A 17837-nucleotide genomic window follows, 5' to 3' on the forward strand; every position below is an offset into this window, starting at 1 on the left:
AAAGATCATTACACTGGCCAAGATAAAGCAAAGCAGTGTGACACAAACAACACAGAGTTACACATGGAATAAACAAACGTACAGTCAATAACACAATAGACAAATCTATATACAGTATGTGCAAATGTAGTAAGATTAGGGAGGTAAGGCAATACATAGACCATAGTGGCGAAGTAATTACAATTTAGCATTAACACTGGAGTAATAGACGGGCAGTATATGGGGCTTTAGTGACAAATTGGATGGCACTGTGATGGACTACATCCAATTTGCTGAGTAGAGTGTTGGAGGCTATTTTGTAAGTGACATCGCCGAAGTCAAGGATCGGTAGGATAGTCAGTTTTACGAGGGTTTGTTTGGCAGCATGAGTGAAGGAGGCTTTATTGTGAAATAGGAAGCAGATTCTAGATTTCAGTTTGGATTGGAGATGCTTAATGTGAGTCTGGAAGGAGAGTTTACAGTCTAACCAGACACCTAGGTATTTGTAGTTGTCCACATATTCTAAGTCAGAACTGTCCAGAGTAGAGATGTTAGTCGGGCGGGCAGGTGCAGGCAGAAATCAGTTGAAGAGCATGCTTTTAGTTTTACTAGCATTTAAGAGCAGTTGGAGGCCACAGAAGGAGTGTTGTATGGCATTGAAGCTTGTTTGGAGGTTTGTTAACAGAGTGTCCAAAGAAGGGCCAGATGTATACCGAATGGTGTCGTCTGCGTAGAGGTGGATCAGAGAATCATCCGCAGCAAGAGCGACATCATTGATATATATGGAGGAAAGAGTCGGCCCGAGAATTGAACCCTGTGGCACCCCCAGAGGTCCGGACAACAGGCCCTCCGATTTGACACACTGAACTCTATCTGAGAAGTAGTTGTTGAACCAGGCGAGGCAGTCATTTGAGAAATCAAGGCGATTGAGTATGTTAATTCGAAAGCCTTGGCCAGGTCGATGAAGACGGCTGCACAGTATTGTCTTTTATGGATGGAGGTTATGATATTGTTTAGGACCTTGAGCGTGGCTGAGGGGTGCACCCATGACCCGTTCGGAGACCAGATTGCATAGCGGAGAAGATACGGTGGGATTCAAAATGGTCGGTGATTTGTTAGACTTTAGAAAGTGATTGGTGAGAATTGTCTGTTAATTGAATGATTAGAATTTTCCGTCCTGAAACATATAATTGTATGGGATTGATTAGAATGTATAAAATCATAAATGTGTAGTCCTAGTCAGAATTAGGGTATAGACAATATGTTTTATGGTATTATAAACACAGACTGTCTGAGCTTGGTGCCGACCTGACTAGAGATTTGGGAGAGAACGGGGAGTACGTCTCAAGGACAAGGTCAATATCTCTGTCGGCTGGGTAGGGAGACAGACAGTGTGTGCGTATGTTTGTGTGTATGTGTGTGCCTATGTGTGTGTGTATTTGTGTGCGTATGTGTGTGGGCGTGAGAAGTCAGTCTAAAAATGTATTGATTTGTATTCTTGACTTCAGAACGTTCCGTGAATAAACCTTTTTGACTATTTAGCTGGGCCTCCGTCTGTTTCATTTCTATCAGTATCTTACAAATCCTGATATAGCAGACTGAGTAATCACAATTAAATTGGGTTATGAACCTGGAGAACAAAATTCTCTTATCAGAAAGGCAGGGTAGGATAGATATAGGTCTGTAAAAGTTTGGGTCTAGAGTGTCTCCCCCTTTGAAGAGGGGGATGACCGAGGCAGCTTTCCAATCTTTAGGGATCTCAGACAATACGAAAGGGAGGTTGAACAGGCTATTATTAGGGTTTGCAACCATTGTGGTGGATACTTTTAGAAAGAGGGGGTCCAGATTGTCTAGCCCAGCTGATTTGTGGTGGTCCAGATTTTGCAGCTCTTTCAGAACATCAGCTATCTGGATTTGGGTGAAATGGGGGAGGCTTGGGCAAGTTGCTGTGGGGGGTGCAGAGCTGTTGACCGGGGTAGGAGTAGCCATGGATAAATTCATGGCTAGCCATAGAAAAATGCTTGTTGAAATTCTCGATTATCGTAGATTTTTATCGTGTTTCCTAGCCTCAGTGCAGTGGGCAGCTGGGAGGAAGGAGGTACTCTTATTCTCCATGGTCTTTACTGTGTCCCAGAACTTTTTGGAGTTTGTGCTACAGGATGCAAATTTCTGTTTGAAAAAGCTAGCCCTTGCTTTCCTAACTGCCTGTGTATATTGGTTCCTAACTTCCCTGAAAAGTTGCATATCGTGGGGGCTATTCGATGCTAATGCAGTACACCACAGGATGTGTTTGTTCTGGTCAAGGGAAGTCTGGAGTGAACCAAGGGCTATATCTCTTCTTAATTCTACAATTTTTGAATGAGGCATGCTTATTTAAGATGGTGAGGAAGACACTTTTAAAGAATAACCAGGCATCCTCTACTGACGGAATGAGGTCAATATCCTTCCAGGATACCCGGGCCAGGTCGATTAGAAAAGCCATGCTCTATGATGTGTTTTAGGGAGCGTTTGACAGTGATGAGGGGTGGTCGTTTGGCCGCGGACCAAGTATGCACGCAGGCAATGAGGCAGTGATCGCTGAGATCCTGATTAAAGACAGCTGAGGTGTATTTAAAGAGGATAGGTTGGTCAGGATGATTTCTATGAGGGTGCCCATGTTTACGGATTTAGGGTTTACCTGGTAGGTTCCTTGATGATTTGTGTGACATTGAGGGCATCTAGCTTAGATTTTAGGAAGGCCTGGGTGTTAAGCATATCCCAGTTTAGGTCATTTAACAGTATGAATAAATGGGGGGCAATTAATTCACATATGGTGTCCAGGGCACAGCTGGGGGCTGAGGGGGTCTATAACAAGCAGCAACAGTGAGAGACTTATTTCTAGAAAGGTGCATTTTTAAATGTAGAAGCTCAAACTGTTTGGGCACAGACCTGGATAGCAATGCAGAACTCTGCAGACTATCTCTGCAGTAGATTGCAACTCCACCCCCTCAGACGGCTAGGACATCAGGGTTGGCGGATTGTGCTAAAGCAGTGAATAAAACAAACTTAGGGATGAGGCTTCTGATGTTAACATGCAAGAAACCAAGGCTTTTACGGTTACAGTAGTCAACAAATGAGAGCTCCTGAGGAATAGGAGCGGAACTGGGGGCTACAGGGCCTGGGTTAACCTCTACATCACCAGAGGAACCGAGGGGGAGTAGGTTAAGGGTACGGCTAAAGGCTATAAGAACTGGTCGTCTAGTGTGTTGGGAACAGAGAGTAAAAGGAGCAGATTTCTGTGCGTGGTAGAATAGACAATGGTATGGTAGGATGTGAGTACAGTGGAGGTAAACCTTGGCGTTGAGTGACAATGTTTCGTCTCTGGAGGCACCAGTTAAGGCAGGTGAGGTCTCTGCATGTGTGGGGGTGGGACAAAAGAGCTATCTAAGGCATGGTGAGCTCGACTGAGGGCTCTACAGTGAAATAAAACAATAAGCAATACCTCACAATCAAATGCCGACCATATTACCTCCCAAGACAGTTATCTGCGGTTATAGTCACAGCCGTGTGTATTCACCCTCAAGCCGTTAGCACGATGGCCCTCAAGGAAATACATTGGACTTTGTGCAAACTGGAAACCACATATCCTGAGGCCCCATTTATTGTAGCTGGGGATTTTAACCAATCAAATTTTAGGAAAACGCCACCAAAGTTCTATCAACAAATTGACTGTAGTACTCGCGCTGGAAAGAATTTGACCACTCTCCCTTCCGGGATGCCTGAAAGTCCCTTGCCTCCATTCTGCAAATCAGATCACAACTCCATTTTGCTCCTCCCTTCCTATAGTCAGAAACTCCAACAGGAAGTACCTGTGCAAAGATCTATTCAATGCTGGTCTGACCCAATCAGAAACCATGCATCAAAGATTGTTTTGATCATGCAGACTGGGATTTGTTCCGTGTAGTCAATGAGTATACACGGAAACAGTGACTGACTTCATCAGTAAGTGTATAGGGGATGTTGTTCCCATTGTGACTATTAAGACCTATCCAAACCAGAAACTGTGGATAGATGGTCAGCATTCGCACAAAAGTGAATGCATGAACCACCACATTTAACCATGGCAAGGTGACTGGGAATTTGGTTGAATACAAACAGCGTAGTTATTCCCTCCGTAAGTCAATCAAACAAGCAAACATTTCAGTGACAAAGTGGAATCGCAATCCAACTTCTGTCATCATGAAATGCTTTGAAAGGCTAGTTAGGGATCATATCACCTCTACCTTACCTTACCTGACACCCAAGACCCACTTCAATTTGCATACTGCCAAAATAGATCCACAGACGATGCAATCACCATCGGACTGCGCACTGCCCTATCCCATCTGGTCAAGAGGAACACCTGGGGCGGCACGGTAGCCTAGTGGTTAGAGCGTTGGACTAGTAACCAGAAGGTTGCAAGTTCAAATCCCCAAGCTGACAAGGTACAAATCTGTCGTTCTGCCCCTGAACAGGCAGTTAACTCACTGTTCCTAGGCTACCATTGAAAATAAGAATTTGTTCTTAACTAACTTGCCTAGTTAAATAAAAAAAAATTACAAAATTAAAGAATGCTGTTCATTGACTATAGCTCAGCTTTCAACACCATAGTACCCTCCAAGCTCATCATTAACCTCGGGGCCCTGGATCTTATCCCAGCCCTGTGCAACCGAGTCCTTCCTACTTCCTGGGCCACTCGGCATACACATCACTGACAATCTGAAATGATCCACCCACACAGACAGTTTTGGGAAAAAGGCTCAACAGCGCCTCTTTCACCACAGGAGGCTGAAGAAATTGGTCTAGGCCCCTAAGACCTTCACAAACTTTTACAGATGCACAATTGAGAGCATCCTGTCGGACTGTATCACCACCTGGTATGGCAGCTGTACTGTCTGCAACCTCAGAGCTCTCCAGAGGGTGGAGACGTATCACAGAGGGCACACTGCCTGCCCTCCAGGACACCTTACAGCACCCAATGTCACAGGAAGGCCAAAAAGATCATCAAGCTCATCAAGCCATGGCCTGTTCACTACCATCCAGAAGGCGAGGTCAGTACAAATGCATCAAAGCTGGGACAGAGAGTCTGAAAAACAGCTTCTATCTCAAAGCCACCACTCTGTTCAATAGTCATCACTAGCCGCCTAACACCCGGTTACTCAACCCTGCATCTTAGAGACTGCTGCCCCGTAAACATAGACATGGAATCACTGGTCACTTTAATAATGGAACACTAGTCACTTTAATAATGTTTACATACTGCTTTACTCATTTCATTTGTATATACTGTATTCTATTCCACTATATTTTTATCAATGTCACTCCTACATTGCTCGTCCTAATATTTCTATATTTCTAAATTCATTCTTTAACTTTTAGATTTGTGTGTATTGTTGTGAATTGTTAGATAGTACTGCACTGTTGGAGCTAGGAACACAAGCATTTTGCTACACCTGCCATGCTGTTACACCTGGCATCTGCTAGAATTTGTGTATGTGACCAATAAGATTTGATTTGATAAGCTATTCTGATAGTGCAGGCCTTGTGCGAAATCCTGGATGAAGGATCCAGGCCCCTCGCTGGCACACATCAATTCCCACATCAATTAGCTACAGCTTGGCTAGTGCGAACATGGCAACATGTTTATTATTTCCCTACAGAGAAGACGCAGGAAGACAAAAACAGAGTTAGTTACTATACATGGCTGAGTGTGTTTTTGTACATCTCTCTCTCGTCCCCCCTCTCTCTCCACATGTGCTCCACCCCCCAATACTGGGAACAGGAATGGTAATTAAACTTCTCCTCCCTGGAAAAGTAGTTGTTCATTATCTCTAGGGCTCAACGTGCTGAGAGCTGGGAGGAAATCATATGTCATTCTTTTTCAGGATTAGTTACCTGTGTGTCCCTCAGAGTTGATGCATTAGGGCATTTAGTCCATATGCATCTTTGCTCGGCTACATCAGCCCTTTGAACATGCCTAGAATGGCCTATTGCCCATTAAGGGAAATGTTTCTCTACCGCTTTGAAAATGCACTTGTCTGTTTGACGGCTTCTTTCCTTCTCTCCGACTGTCTATCTAATTAGAGATGTTGTATGCAAACCAGCGAGTCAAGAGTTTTCTTCACTTCACACTTCTTTGCCAACTCCAGACTTTTGTACCACAGGGACCAACCTCTTACCTGGCAATTAAATGATCTATTGATATTTCTGTCATCATTCTGACCTTGTCAGCAATGATTATGTAGAGACAGGAGACAGCGCCATAATAGAATAATGACAGCAGTAGGACAGCTCGATGGCATTTTCTGACACTTCATGGTGACAGCGTGACATTGTTATGATAGCCTAGTGATAGCGCTATTTTCAAAGAGAATGGGGGACAAATAACAATAAAATAATCGACTGGATGCTTTTCAATGTCAGTCATGCAAACTTAGCTTCCACAGTGACTCGCACACACTTATCTCTGATTAGTTCATTCGTTTGCAGTATTATAAGATTATGCCCACTGTAATCTTATAATACTGCGAACTAATTAACTAAGCCACCACCCCCTTTCAAAATGTTCACCTTTTGTTGCCTTACAGTCTGAAATGAAAGCACATGAAATTAAACTTTATTTACTCACAGTAACCCACAATATAATTGAGAAAAAAATATATATAAAAAACTCGAAAACGAAAATGGACTTAAAGTGAAACAGTGAAACACCGTATTTGGATAAGTGAACCCCCTCCCTTAGAAAAATGAGAAGATTTAATTTGTATGAGCTTGAACAATTCTGCAAGGAAGAATGGGCAAATGTTGCACAGTCTAGGTGTGCAAAGATAGAGACGTACTCAAAGAGACTCGTGGCTAAAGGGGTTTCCACCAAGTATTAACTCAGGGGGGTGTTCACTTATCCTAATAGGGTATTAAACTGTTTGAACTTTTATTTAAAACGTTTATTTTTTAATTTTTAAAACTTGGATATTGTGGGTTACTGTGTGTAAATAAAGCCGGAAAAAGTCAGATTTTTATGTGTTTTCATTTCAGGCTGTAAGGCAACAAAAGGGGGACATTTTGAAAGGGGGTGGTGACTTTCTATACCCACTGTAGCTGTATTAGCAAAGTTAATTTTATTCTGTTTGTCTTCGTTGTGCCTGAGCTCAGAGCATGTAGATATGTTGTAAGGATTGCTGAGATGCACAAAAACAATATAACATTCATAATGGCTGAATCTTTCTTTTATTAAGTGAAGTTGAACTTTGTACCTTTCCCAGGAGTAGACATGTATGACACATCAAACGCCATCAATCCAATTATATTGTTCGTGTACACATATTTTGCAGATGTTATCGCGGGTGAAGCAAATGAGCTCGGACTAGGTCCTGGAGAGATGGAAAGAGACGAGGAGGAATAGTACACATCTTCCTCGTCTTTCTCTTCTTCCTCCTCCTGTTCCTCCTCCTCCCTTCCTTCCGTTCCTCCAGGACCTCGGCTGAGCTCATTTGATAAGATGTACGTTTGTTGAATGACTCACTAGCAACATTTAACGACAACACCCACACAGCAAGGTGTGTGTAGGTGAGCATCTGGCGTTGCTGTTACCAAGGAGCGAGGCACCCTAGGCCTCGAAGGTCTTGATGAGTTCATATATTTGGAGAAAGGGGAGAAGAGTTGGAAGAGGGAGTGGAGGAGAGAAGAGAGGGGAAGAGGTGAAGGGGGAGTGTCTGTTAACAATGGATGATGTCAGGGCCGACTGCCTTGTGTGAAACACCATGAAACAACAAGCGGAGATGTCACGACATGGCCGCCAGCAGACAGAGACACACACGCACGTACACACACAACCGTCCACACACACTCCAAACCTGGGCCGTAAGGTCTCTACCGGCCTGCTCTGCTGTGTGTCTAGCCCCACATGAGAAAAGGAAAAAGACAGGCAGAGGAGAAGAGACATCCCGACACAACTTCCCAAAGGCACCACCAGGGATCAGTTCATGAAAGGTTAACTATCTCCCAGACACAGAGAAGACCCTGGAGCTTTTGACACAGATTTTGACACTCACTGCTTTGTATATGTCATAACACACTCAGACCACAAACCTGCAAATCAGAATTGTTATGGTGTGATGGTCATTGACTACATGGTTTGAATACTGGTCAGCAAAAAAAGATGGAGCTGCTGTGTATAGTAGCTGTCTTATGGGCTCCTGACCAATTCTGCTATTTAGAATTGCTATATGGAAGCTCTGGAAGTTCTGAAATGTCAGAATAATAGTAGAGAGAAAGATTTATTGCAGCTGGTATTTCTTTCACCACATTCACAGTGGGTCAAAAGTTTACATACACTCAATTAGTATTTGGTAGCATTGCCTTTAAATTGTTTAACTTGGGTCAAACGTTTCGGGTAGCCTTCCACAAGCTTCCCACAATAAGTTGGGTGAATTTTGGCCCATTCCTCCCGACAGAGCTGGTGTAACTGAGTCAGGTTTGTAGGCCTCATTGCTCGCACACGCCTTTTCAGTTCTGCCCAAAAATGTTCAATAGGATTGAGGTCAGGGCTTTGTGATGGCCACTCCAATACCTTGACTTTGTTGTCCTTAAGCCATTTTGCCACAACTTTGTAAGTATGCTTGGGGTCATTGTCCATTTGGAAGACCCATTTGCGACCAAGTTTTAACTTCCTGACTGATGTCTTAAGATGGTGCTTCAATATATCCACGTAATTTTCCTCTCACATAATTTCCCTCCCTCATGATGCCATCTATATTGTGAAGTGCACCAGTCACTCCTGCAGCAAAGCCCCCCCCACACCATGATGCTGCCACCCTAGTGCTTCACGGTTGGGATGGTGTTCTTCGGCTTGCAAACCTCCCCCTTTTTCCTCCAAACATAAAGATGGTCATTATGGCCAAACAGTTCTATTTTTGTTTCATCAGACCAGAGGACATTTCTCCAAAAAGTACAATCTTTGTCCCCATGTGCAGTTGCAAACCATAGTCTGGCTTTTTTATGGCGGTTTTGGAGCAGAGACTTCTTCCTTGCTGAGCACCCTTTCAGGTTATGTCGATATAGGGCTTGTTTTACTGTGGATGTAGATACTTTTGTACCTGTTTCCTCCAGCATCTTCACGAGGTACTTTTCTGTTGTTCTGGGATTGATTTGCACTTTTTGCACCAAAGTACATTCATCTCTAGGAGACAGAACGCGTCTCCTTCCTGAGCGGAACGACGGCTGCGTGGTCCCATGGTGTTTATACTTGCGTACTATTTATTGTTTGTACAGGTGAACGTGGTACCTTCAGGAATTTGGAAATTGCTCCCAAGGATGTGAAGGTGTACATTTTTTTCTGATTTCTTTTGATTTTCCCATGATGTCAAGCAAAGAGGCACTGAGTTTGAAGGTAGGCCTTGAAATACATCCACAGGTACACCTCCAATTGACTCAAATTATGTCAAATTAGCCTATCAGAAGCTTCTAAAGGCATGACATCATTTTCTGGAATTTCCCACGCTGTTTAAAGGCACAGTAAACTCGAATTGTGATACAGTGAATTATGAGTGAAATAATCTGTCTGTAAACAATTGTTGGGAAAATGACTTGTGTCATGCACAAAGTTTGGTGTCCTAACCGACTTGCCAAAACTATAGTTTGTTGACAAGAAATTTGGTCGAAAAACGAGTTTGAATGACTCCAACCTAAGTGTATGTAAACTTCCGACTTCAACTGTATGTAAATGAGGTATTTCAATAAATGTGCAAAAAAAAATCAAAAACATGTTTTCACTTTGTCATGGGTTATTCTGTGTCGATGTCTGACCAAAAAAAATCTATTTCATCCATTTTGAATTCATGTGGTAACACAACAAAACGTGGAATATGTCAAGGGGTATGAATACATTCTGAAGTCACTGTACGTTACTCTAGCAGATTACTTAAACCTGGCTCCCACATGGGATAGACCACCTCCTTGTCTATACCACATCCTTGTCTATACCCCCCCCACCACCACCACCACCCTCCTTCCCCTAAACAGCACCCCTCCTAATGTCCCATACAGGAACAAATTAAGGTAGTACTCCCTCTGCCTGAGTTTGTAATGGGCTCCTCCGTAATGGCTTCGACAGGCCTGCTCATCTGAATACACCATGTATTTCAAGCTGTGCGAATATATCAGCGACCTCCTCCTCCCCCTCTCCTGTCAGAGCCCGGGGGAGACATAGGGACCGAATGGTTCTCCTTCTTTCTCTTTTTTCTAATTCACTTACATGACCTGTAAGAGTTTATTTCTCGAAGCCCGTGGGAAGGGGGAGGGAGGGAGAGAAAGATATGGCTTAGTTCTGCCTCGGCTGTTTTACCCACCCGTAAATCTACACCGGGGAGCTGTGTGTGTCAGCGTTCGTCTGTTGCACGTTCACTCATATTGAGGGAGATTGAGAGGTATGAGTAATAGAGGAGGTGTACAGAGAGATGGGGAGCGAAACGAAAAAGAGAGAAGATGGAAAGAGAAAAGGAGATAAAGTTGCAGACTGTGAGAGAGGGAGGATTAAATAGAGATAACCCACTCGTCCATCGATCCACACCTCGAAGGCAGTAATGAGAAGTCGGAGATAAGGATGAAGTTCCTCTCACTAACACTAGATGGCAGAAGAGAACATGTAGCGTTTGACCCTCCACACATAAATGGGGACGACGTCGTGATGTGGCAGACCACCGTTTAGCCTATTTGAACTTGAATGGTGCCTCGCAATAAATTTTGGAGTCTCTTTCTGTCTGTCTTTCTTTCTTTCTCTCACTTACACACACACATTTGTTTTACTATCCTTGCGGGGACCAAACAATTGATTCCCATTCAACATCCTATTTTCCCTAACCCTTAAACCTAACCTTAACCCCTATCCTTAATTCTGTTATCATTTGTCCATTCTCCCTCTCTCTCTCTCTCTCTCTCTCTCTCTCTCTCTCTCTCTCGCTCTCCCTTTCTCTTTCTCACTTACACACTACAACACACACACATGTTCAACTTCAACCTCCATGGCTATGTGTTTTCGTTCTCTTGTAGAGGGCCTTGCTGTTGGTGTAGGGTTCGGAGCCATAGGAAAGACCTCATCGACCACGTTCGAGAGTGCCAGGTAAGACAACATGTACCACTTATACAGGTGAACATATTACCCAGGCCCAATCCTACGCTGATCCGGCTATTACATTGATGACTATGACCACAGATATTGCCCCTATAGGATTTAGACACATCTGGTCGCTGGTTCAACCGCGGTCAGATGCCCCTGCATTAGACCTGGAATTTGGGGAGTGTGTGCATGGGTAGATGTTTCTCTCTCTCTCTCTCTCTCTCTTTCTCTCTCTGTATGTGTGTGTGTGTCATGATCCTCCTCCACATACCATGTGGCTAGTAGACAGGAGCATCACTTGTTCCTTCCCGTGGGAAAGAACTGTTTACTCTGTGGGGATGAGGAGGACAGAACAGCACTCCTTTGTGCCTGGCTGCTCTTGTGTCTGGGCTGTGCACTCTGCTGTCTGCTGCTACCACCCAGTGGCCACCCTGGTACTGCATGCCTTACTCATAAGTAATGCATGGGCCGAAGAGGATGCTCAGACCTAGGCTTGCAAAATTCCGGTAACTTTCCCAAATATCCCAGGTTTTACAGAAATCCCGGTTGGAAGATTCCCGGAATGAGGAAGGAATAAGCAGGAAATGTGAGTGAACACATGTATTTGTGTGTGCGCGTGCACGTGTCTGTCCGTCGGTTTGTTTGTGTCTGTGCATGGTTGTATCTATCTGTGTGTGGGTAGTGTGTATGCGTGTGTGTGTGTGTGAATGTTCCGATTGAGAGGCGGGAGGGATGGGAGGCGAGCAGGAATCCTGAGGAATGTGTGGAGACCGCCCTCCAGATGTGGACCAGCCGCTGGCAGCAAACCAGGGAGGAAGTTGAGGTGGAGGGCACATATACTAGCTCTCTCTCTCTCTACCTCTACCTCTCTCGCTCTCTCTCTCGCTCCATCACTTTTTCTCCCCTTTCCTCTCTTTCTCACCGACTTTATGTTCTCTTTCTACCACTTTGTCTCTCTCTCTCTACCTCTACCTCTCTCTGTCTCTCTCTCTCTACCTCTACCTCTACCTCTCTCTGTCTCTCTCTCTCTACCTCTACCTCTACCTCTCTCTGTCTCTCTCTCTCTACCTCTACCTCTCTCGCTCCATCACTTTTTCTCCCCTTTCCTCTCTTTCTCACCGACTTTATGTTCTCTTTCTACCACTTTGTTTCTCTCTCTCTCTGTCTGTCTGTCTCTCTCTCTCTCTCTCTCTCTCTCTCTCTCTCTCTCTCTCTCTCTCTCTCTCTCTCTCTCTCTCTCTCCCTCCTCTAGCTCCCAGTGAAAGCCTCTCTTGTCCTCTTTTCCTCTGGTAGCTGTGTTAGCTGTGCTACAGGTGCAGTCTTTTCTGGCTATTCTTGGCTCTGCCCAGGCCTCTCTCTCTCTCTTTGATGTGGTCTAGCAGGCCTGTTCCCAGCAGGCAGAGTGGCTGCCGTGAGAAGGTCCTCTCCATGCCAGTGGCTTTGCCTTTTCCTTTTCCTGCTGCTGTATAACCGCAGGTGCGTGTGTCGATTGTGTTGGCCTGTGTGTGTGTGTGTGTGTGTGTGTGTGTGTGTGTGTGTGTGTGTGTGGGTGCATGTGTGTGGGTGCATGTGTGTATGAGGAAGCAGGTAGTAGCCAGGTAGAGTGAGTGAACAAGGAGGCCTCCTCTGAGAACCACCCCCCTCTTTACTTACTGTGGAATTGCAATGTTTTGTTGTCTGCATTAACACGTGGAATGTCTTAAAAGATTTAGATGCACTACTGTTCCACTGGATGTCATAAGGTGAATGCACCAATTTGTAAGTCGCTCTGGATAAGAGCGTCTGCTAAATGACTTAAATGTAAATGTAATGAAAGTCAAACTGTAGGAGTACATGTACGTGTGATTGCCTGCAAATTGAGTCTAAAGTGTGTAGACTCTCTGAGTGCTTTGTGGTCATTAGTGTGAATAAGAAGAGAGCCTTTGTCACAGCGGCAGACCCAGTCAGTCACACACACACACACACACAGAGTGGTTGGGACCACAGCATTCCTGTAGTGTTGGCTCAGTCCTCTGGGATCTGCTGAGCTCTGGCCCTCCTCAGCAGAGAACCCTTCTGAGCTGGGTGGGTTTGGCCTCACTGCTAGACTTCTCTACCTCTCTCTGTCTCTCTCTCTCTCTCTCTCTACCTCTACCTCTACCTCTCTCTGTCTCTCTCTCTCTACCTCTACCTCTCTCGCTCTCTCTCTCTCGCTCCATCACTTTTTCTCCCCTTTCCTCTCTTTCTCACCGACTTTATGTTCTCTTTCTACCACTTTGTTTCTCTCTCTCTCTGTCTCTCTCTCTCTCTCCCTCTCTCTCTCTCTCCCTCTCTCTGTCTCACACTCTCGCTCTCTCTCTCTCTCGCTCTCTCTCTCTCCCTCTCTCTGTCTCACACTCTCGCTCTCTCTCTCTATCTTTCTCTCTCTCTCTCTGCTCTCTCTCTCTTTCTCTCCCTCTCTCTGTCTCTGACACTCTCGCTCTCTCAGTCTCTCTCACTCTCACTCACTCACTCTCTCTCTCACTCTCTCTGCCCTCTCTCCCTCGACACACCAATCAGTCACAAGCTATTGCTGTTTAATGTCTACATTTCTTTCCTTGTCAGTTTGACCCTCCCGCCGTATCTCTTCTATCTTTCTCTCCCTAGGTGTTCTCTCTTTCTACATCGCTCCCTCTCCTTCCTTCCCTCCCTCTTCTCCCCTTTTCCTCCAGTGTGAATGTCGCCCTCCGTTCAAGTCAATATTTATTCATTCCTTTGGGTCTGTATTGGCACAGAGTGTCTCGGTCTCAGGTGTGACTCCAGTCACGTAGCCATAGCTACCTGGCACTGTCCCACCACACCTATGGCACCTGGAGTATCCCAGAGAATTGTACCAGGACACCTCAGCTCTCTGTATTTAACTCGGGGATCCACTCAGTGAAGACAGTATCATTATCTTTGGTGTTTTGCTCTTTAGTTTTGGATTGGCCAGGGCAGGCTAGAATGTGGTATGTGATTAAATGGGTTGTTTTCAGACTAGAGTTGTGTCATATTGTGGCTGTCATAATGTGTTAATGTGCTTCATATCACATGGATCTATTTAAACTATTTAGCATCAGCTACGGAATCAATAGGGAAGTCATGCCTTACTGTAAAAACATTGACATTACTGTAACTTTACAACGTTCAACTCTTCCTCTCCTTCTCGGACTGTTAGTCTGAACGTTTTGCTGGCGCAGAGGTAGAAACCATGGTGACTGGTTCGTTTTGGAGGTGGCAGTGGTGGGCGGAGTTTGCAGTTTTGTCTCAGCTGATTGGTGTGAGTGGGCCCCTATGCCTTTACACTTATGCACACACACACACACACACACACACACACACACACACACACACACACACACACACACACACACACACACACACACACACACACACACACACACACACACACACACACACACACACACACACACACACACACACACACACAGGTGGCGATGAGGGCCGGAGTGCATCCAAGTCCTGCTGTTATTACAGATGTGTATAGGAAGGAGGGAGGGCGGGAAAAGGGGGGCTTGTGTTTCACTCACTCACTAAGCCCTGGGCTCTCTTTCTCACACAACACAAGAATACTATCGTCATGAAGTCAGCTTCCACTATGGCACTTGGGCTCTCTGAAAGCAGCTCACGGATGTTTTATACGCTGTAACTAACACATTTTATGACACATTTGCACGTGAATTCAACGGGACGTGTGTGTCTACCAGTAGATTGGGGATTGTAGGCTACTCAGTTGATCCTATTATTACTTTTGTCCTTTTTAGCCCAGTCGTTAAATCAAATCCAATCTGGTCTAAATGCGTTGGTCGCCGACACAGTTAGCAGGTGTTATGGTGGGTGTCGCGAAAGCCTTATGCTCTTGTTCCTATCACGTCAGTGCAGTAAATGTCAGACAAACACACAGTAATAAAACATTAAGAAGTAGTAAAACAATTTAGCACAGCAGTAGATGTATAACTAGTCTATAAACATTATAAAGTGGCCCGTGTTCAATGACTATGTACATAGGGCAGCAGTTCCTAAGGTGCAGGGTGGAGTACCCGGTGGTAGCCGGCTAGTGACCGTGACTAAGGGACAGGGTAGAGTACTGGGCAGAGGGCAGAGTAGTGTGCAGAGGCTGTCTAGTTTAGGGGGCCGGCGTTTAACGGTCTGATGGCCTGGGGATAGTAGCTGTTTATCAGTCTCTCTGTCCCAGATTTGATGCACCTGTGCTGTCTCTGTCTTCTAGATGGTAGTGGGGTGAACAGGCCGTGGCTTGGGTGGCTGAGGTGAGGTCCTTGATGGTCTTCTTGGCCTTCCTGTGACGGTGCTGTTGATGTCCTGAGGACAGGCAGTGTGTCCCCGATGCGTCGGTTGCGGACGGTGCAATTGCCAGGCGGTGATAGAGCCCGACAGGCTGCTCTCAATCGTGCATCTGTGTCTTAAGGGCCAAGCCAAATGTCTTTATCCTCTTGAGGATGAAGAGGCGCTGTTGCACCTTCTTCACCACACTGTCGGTGTGAAGGGACCATTTCAGGTCCTGAGTGATATGCACGCCAATGATTTTAAATTTTTTATTTAACCTTTATTTAACTAGGCAAGTCTGTTAAAAAAAAATATTATTTACAATGACAGCCTACCCCGGCCAAACCCTCCCCTAACCCGGATACTGGGCCAATTGTGCGCCTCCCTATGGGACTTCCGATCACTGCCGGTTGTGATACAGCCCGGGATCGAACCAGGGTCTTTGGTGACGTCTCTAGCACTGTGATGCAGTGGAGCCATAAAATGGGGGGCGTACTGACACCACTCCTCCAAGGCACACCTTCTACCTGTAGGCTGTCTCGTCATTGTTGGTAATCCGGCCTACCACTGATGTATCGCCAGCAACCTTGATGATGGAGTTGGAGACGTGCGTTGCCAGGCAGTCATGGGTGAACAGGGAGTACAAGACGGCCCGTCAGGAAGTCTAGGATCCAGTTCCCCCGAGAGGGATTCAAACCCAGGGCCCTGTGCTTGGTGTCGAGCTTGGAGGGAACTATGGTGTTGAACACTGAGCTGTAGTCGATGAACAGCCTTCTTACATAGGTATTCCTCTTGTCCAGGTGGCATAATGTGTGTGTGCAATGCAATGGCGATTGCGTCGTCCATGGATCTGTTGGGGCGGTATGCAAATTGTCGTGGGTCTAGGGTGTCAGATAGTATGGTTGTGGTATGGTCCTTAACTAGCCTGTCAAAGCACTTTGTGATTACAGAATTGAGTGCTACGGTGTGGTAGCTCAGCTAGTTCAGCTACCTTCACTTTCTTGGTTAGAGGAACAATGGTGGACATCTTGAAGCAAGTGGTGAAAACAGGCTGGGATATTAAGAGATTGAATGTGACACTCCAGCCAGCTGGTCTGCACATGCTCTGAGGACGTGGCTTGGGATGCTGTCTGGGCCGGCAGCCTTGCGAGCGTTAATGCACGTAAACGTCATACATCGGCCACGGAGATCAGGAGCACACAGACCTCTCTGCGTGACCTTTTCAGTGTACTGTACTGTCTCTCCCTAACAGGGCCCTCAGCCAAAGGTGTTAGTTCACAGTTTTAACCCTTTACAGACAGGTGAATCGACCTATATGGATTGGGCTAAATTGACATACAGAAGACATTTGAAAAGCATGAGAGAGAGAAATCAAATCAGATTGTTACAGAAATTAAAACCTCCCATTTGACAAATTGAAGAAAAAAAACACAGAATAAACTAAATTGCAATTTGGTCCTCAAAAGAGAACACAAATTGGCAGAATATCTGTACTCTATCAGAGATACAAAACAGATCCTGACCAAATACAGACTCAGCGACCACCAATTGGCAAGACACAAAAAGACACAAAAAGACATGGTTACCCAAAGAGGAGTGTGTATGTGGTCACTGCACAACAGGAGAGGTAGAGAAAGAGATGCACTAATTTGCTATTGACATAAAACTGTGAATTATTCTGCGTGAGGTGAAACCGCAAATATTACTGCCAGATATTTATGATTGCCATAGCCTGGAGGAACATCCCATGAACATTAATTCCCTGAAGTATTTACATTGTATGTTACTTACAAGTAATACATATTGTAACCATCATCCATGTACATTTTGTTATTATTATTGTTCCCTTTTTTAATGAGATTCACTAAATTCTCAAAATCCTAACATCTTTGGTTGGTATGGCAATAATATACAGTACCTGTCAAAAGTTTGGACACACATACTCAATTAAGGGTTTTTCTTTATTTTCACTACATTCTACATTGTAGAAAAATAGTGAATACATCAACACTATGAAATTACACATATGGAATCATGTAGTAACCAAAAAAGTGTTAATCAAATCAAAATGTATTTTAGATTTTAGATTCTTCAAAGTAGCCACCCTTTGCCTTGATGACAGCTTTGCACACTCTTGGCATTCTCTCAACCAACTTCATGAGGTAGTCACTTGGAATGCATTTCAATTAACAGGTGTGCCTTGTTAAAAGTTAATTTGGGGAATTTCTTTCCTTCTTAATGTGTTTGAGCCAATCAGTTGTAGAGGTGGTATACAGAAGATAGCCCTATTTGGTAAAAGACCAAGTCCATATTATGGCAAGAACACCTCAATTAAGCAAAGAGAAATGACAGTCCATCATTACTTTAATACATGAAGGTCAGTCAATCCATAAAATGCCAAGAACTTTGAAAGTTTCTTCAAGTG

At 44.8% G+C, this 17837-nt stretch overlaps 1 protein-coding gene across 1 annotated transcript in view; it reads left to right on the plus strand.

The window, feature by feature from the left end:
* Nucleotides 1-17837, plus strand: part of LOC115144000 (zinc transporter ZIP11-like) — a 126024-nt gene that overhangs the window by 82261 nt on the left and 25926 nt on the right. The window contains exon 4 of the mRNA XM_029684560.2: nucleotides 11044-11113. Coding sequence (XP_029540420.1) covers nucleotides 11044-11113 — 70 coding nt within the window. The remainder of the gene's footprint in view (nucleotides 1-11043; nucleotides 11114-17837) is intronic.

The sequence above is a fragment of the Oncorhynchus nerka genome, linkage group LG16 (genome assembly GCF_034236695.1).
Source record: "Oncorhynchus nerka isolate Pitt River linkage group LG16, Oner_Uvic_2.0, whole genome shotgun sequence".
NCBI lineage: Eukaryota > Metazoa > Chordata > Actinopteri > Salmoniformes > Salmonidae > Oncorhynchus > Oncorhynchus nerka.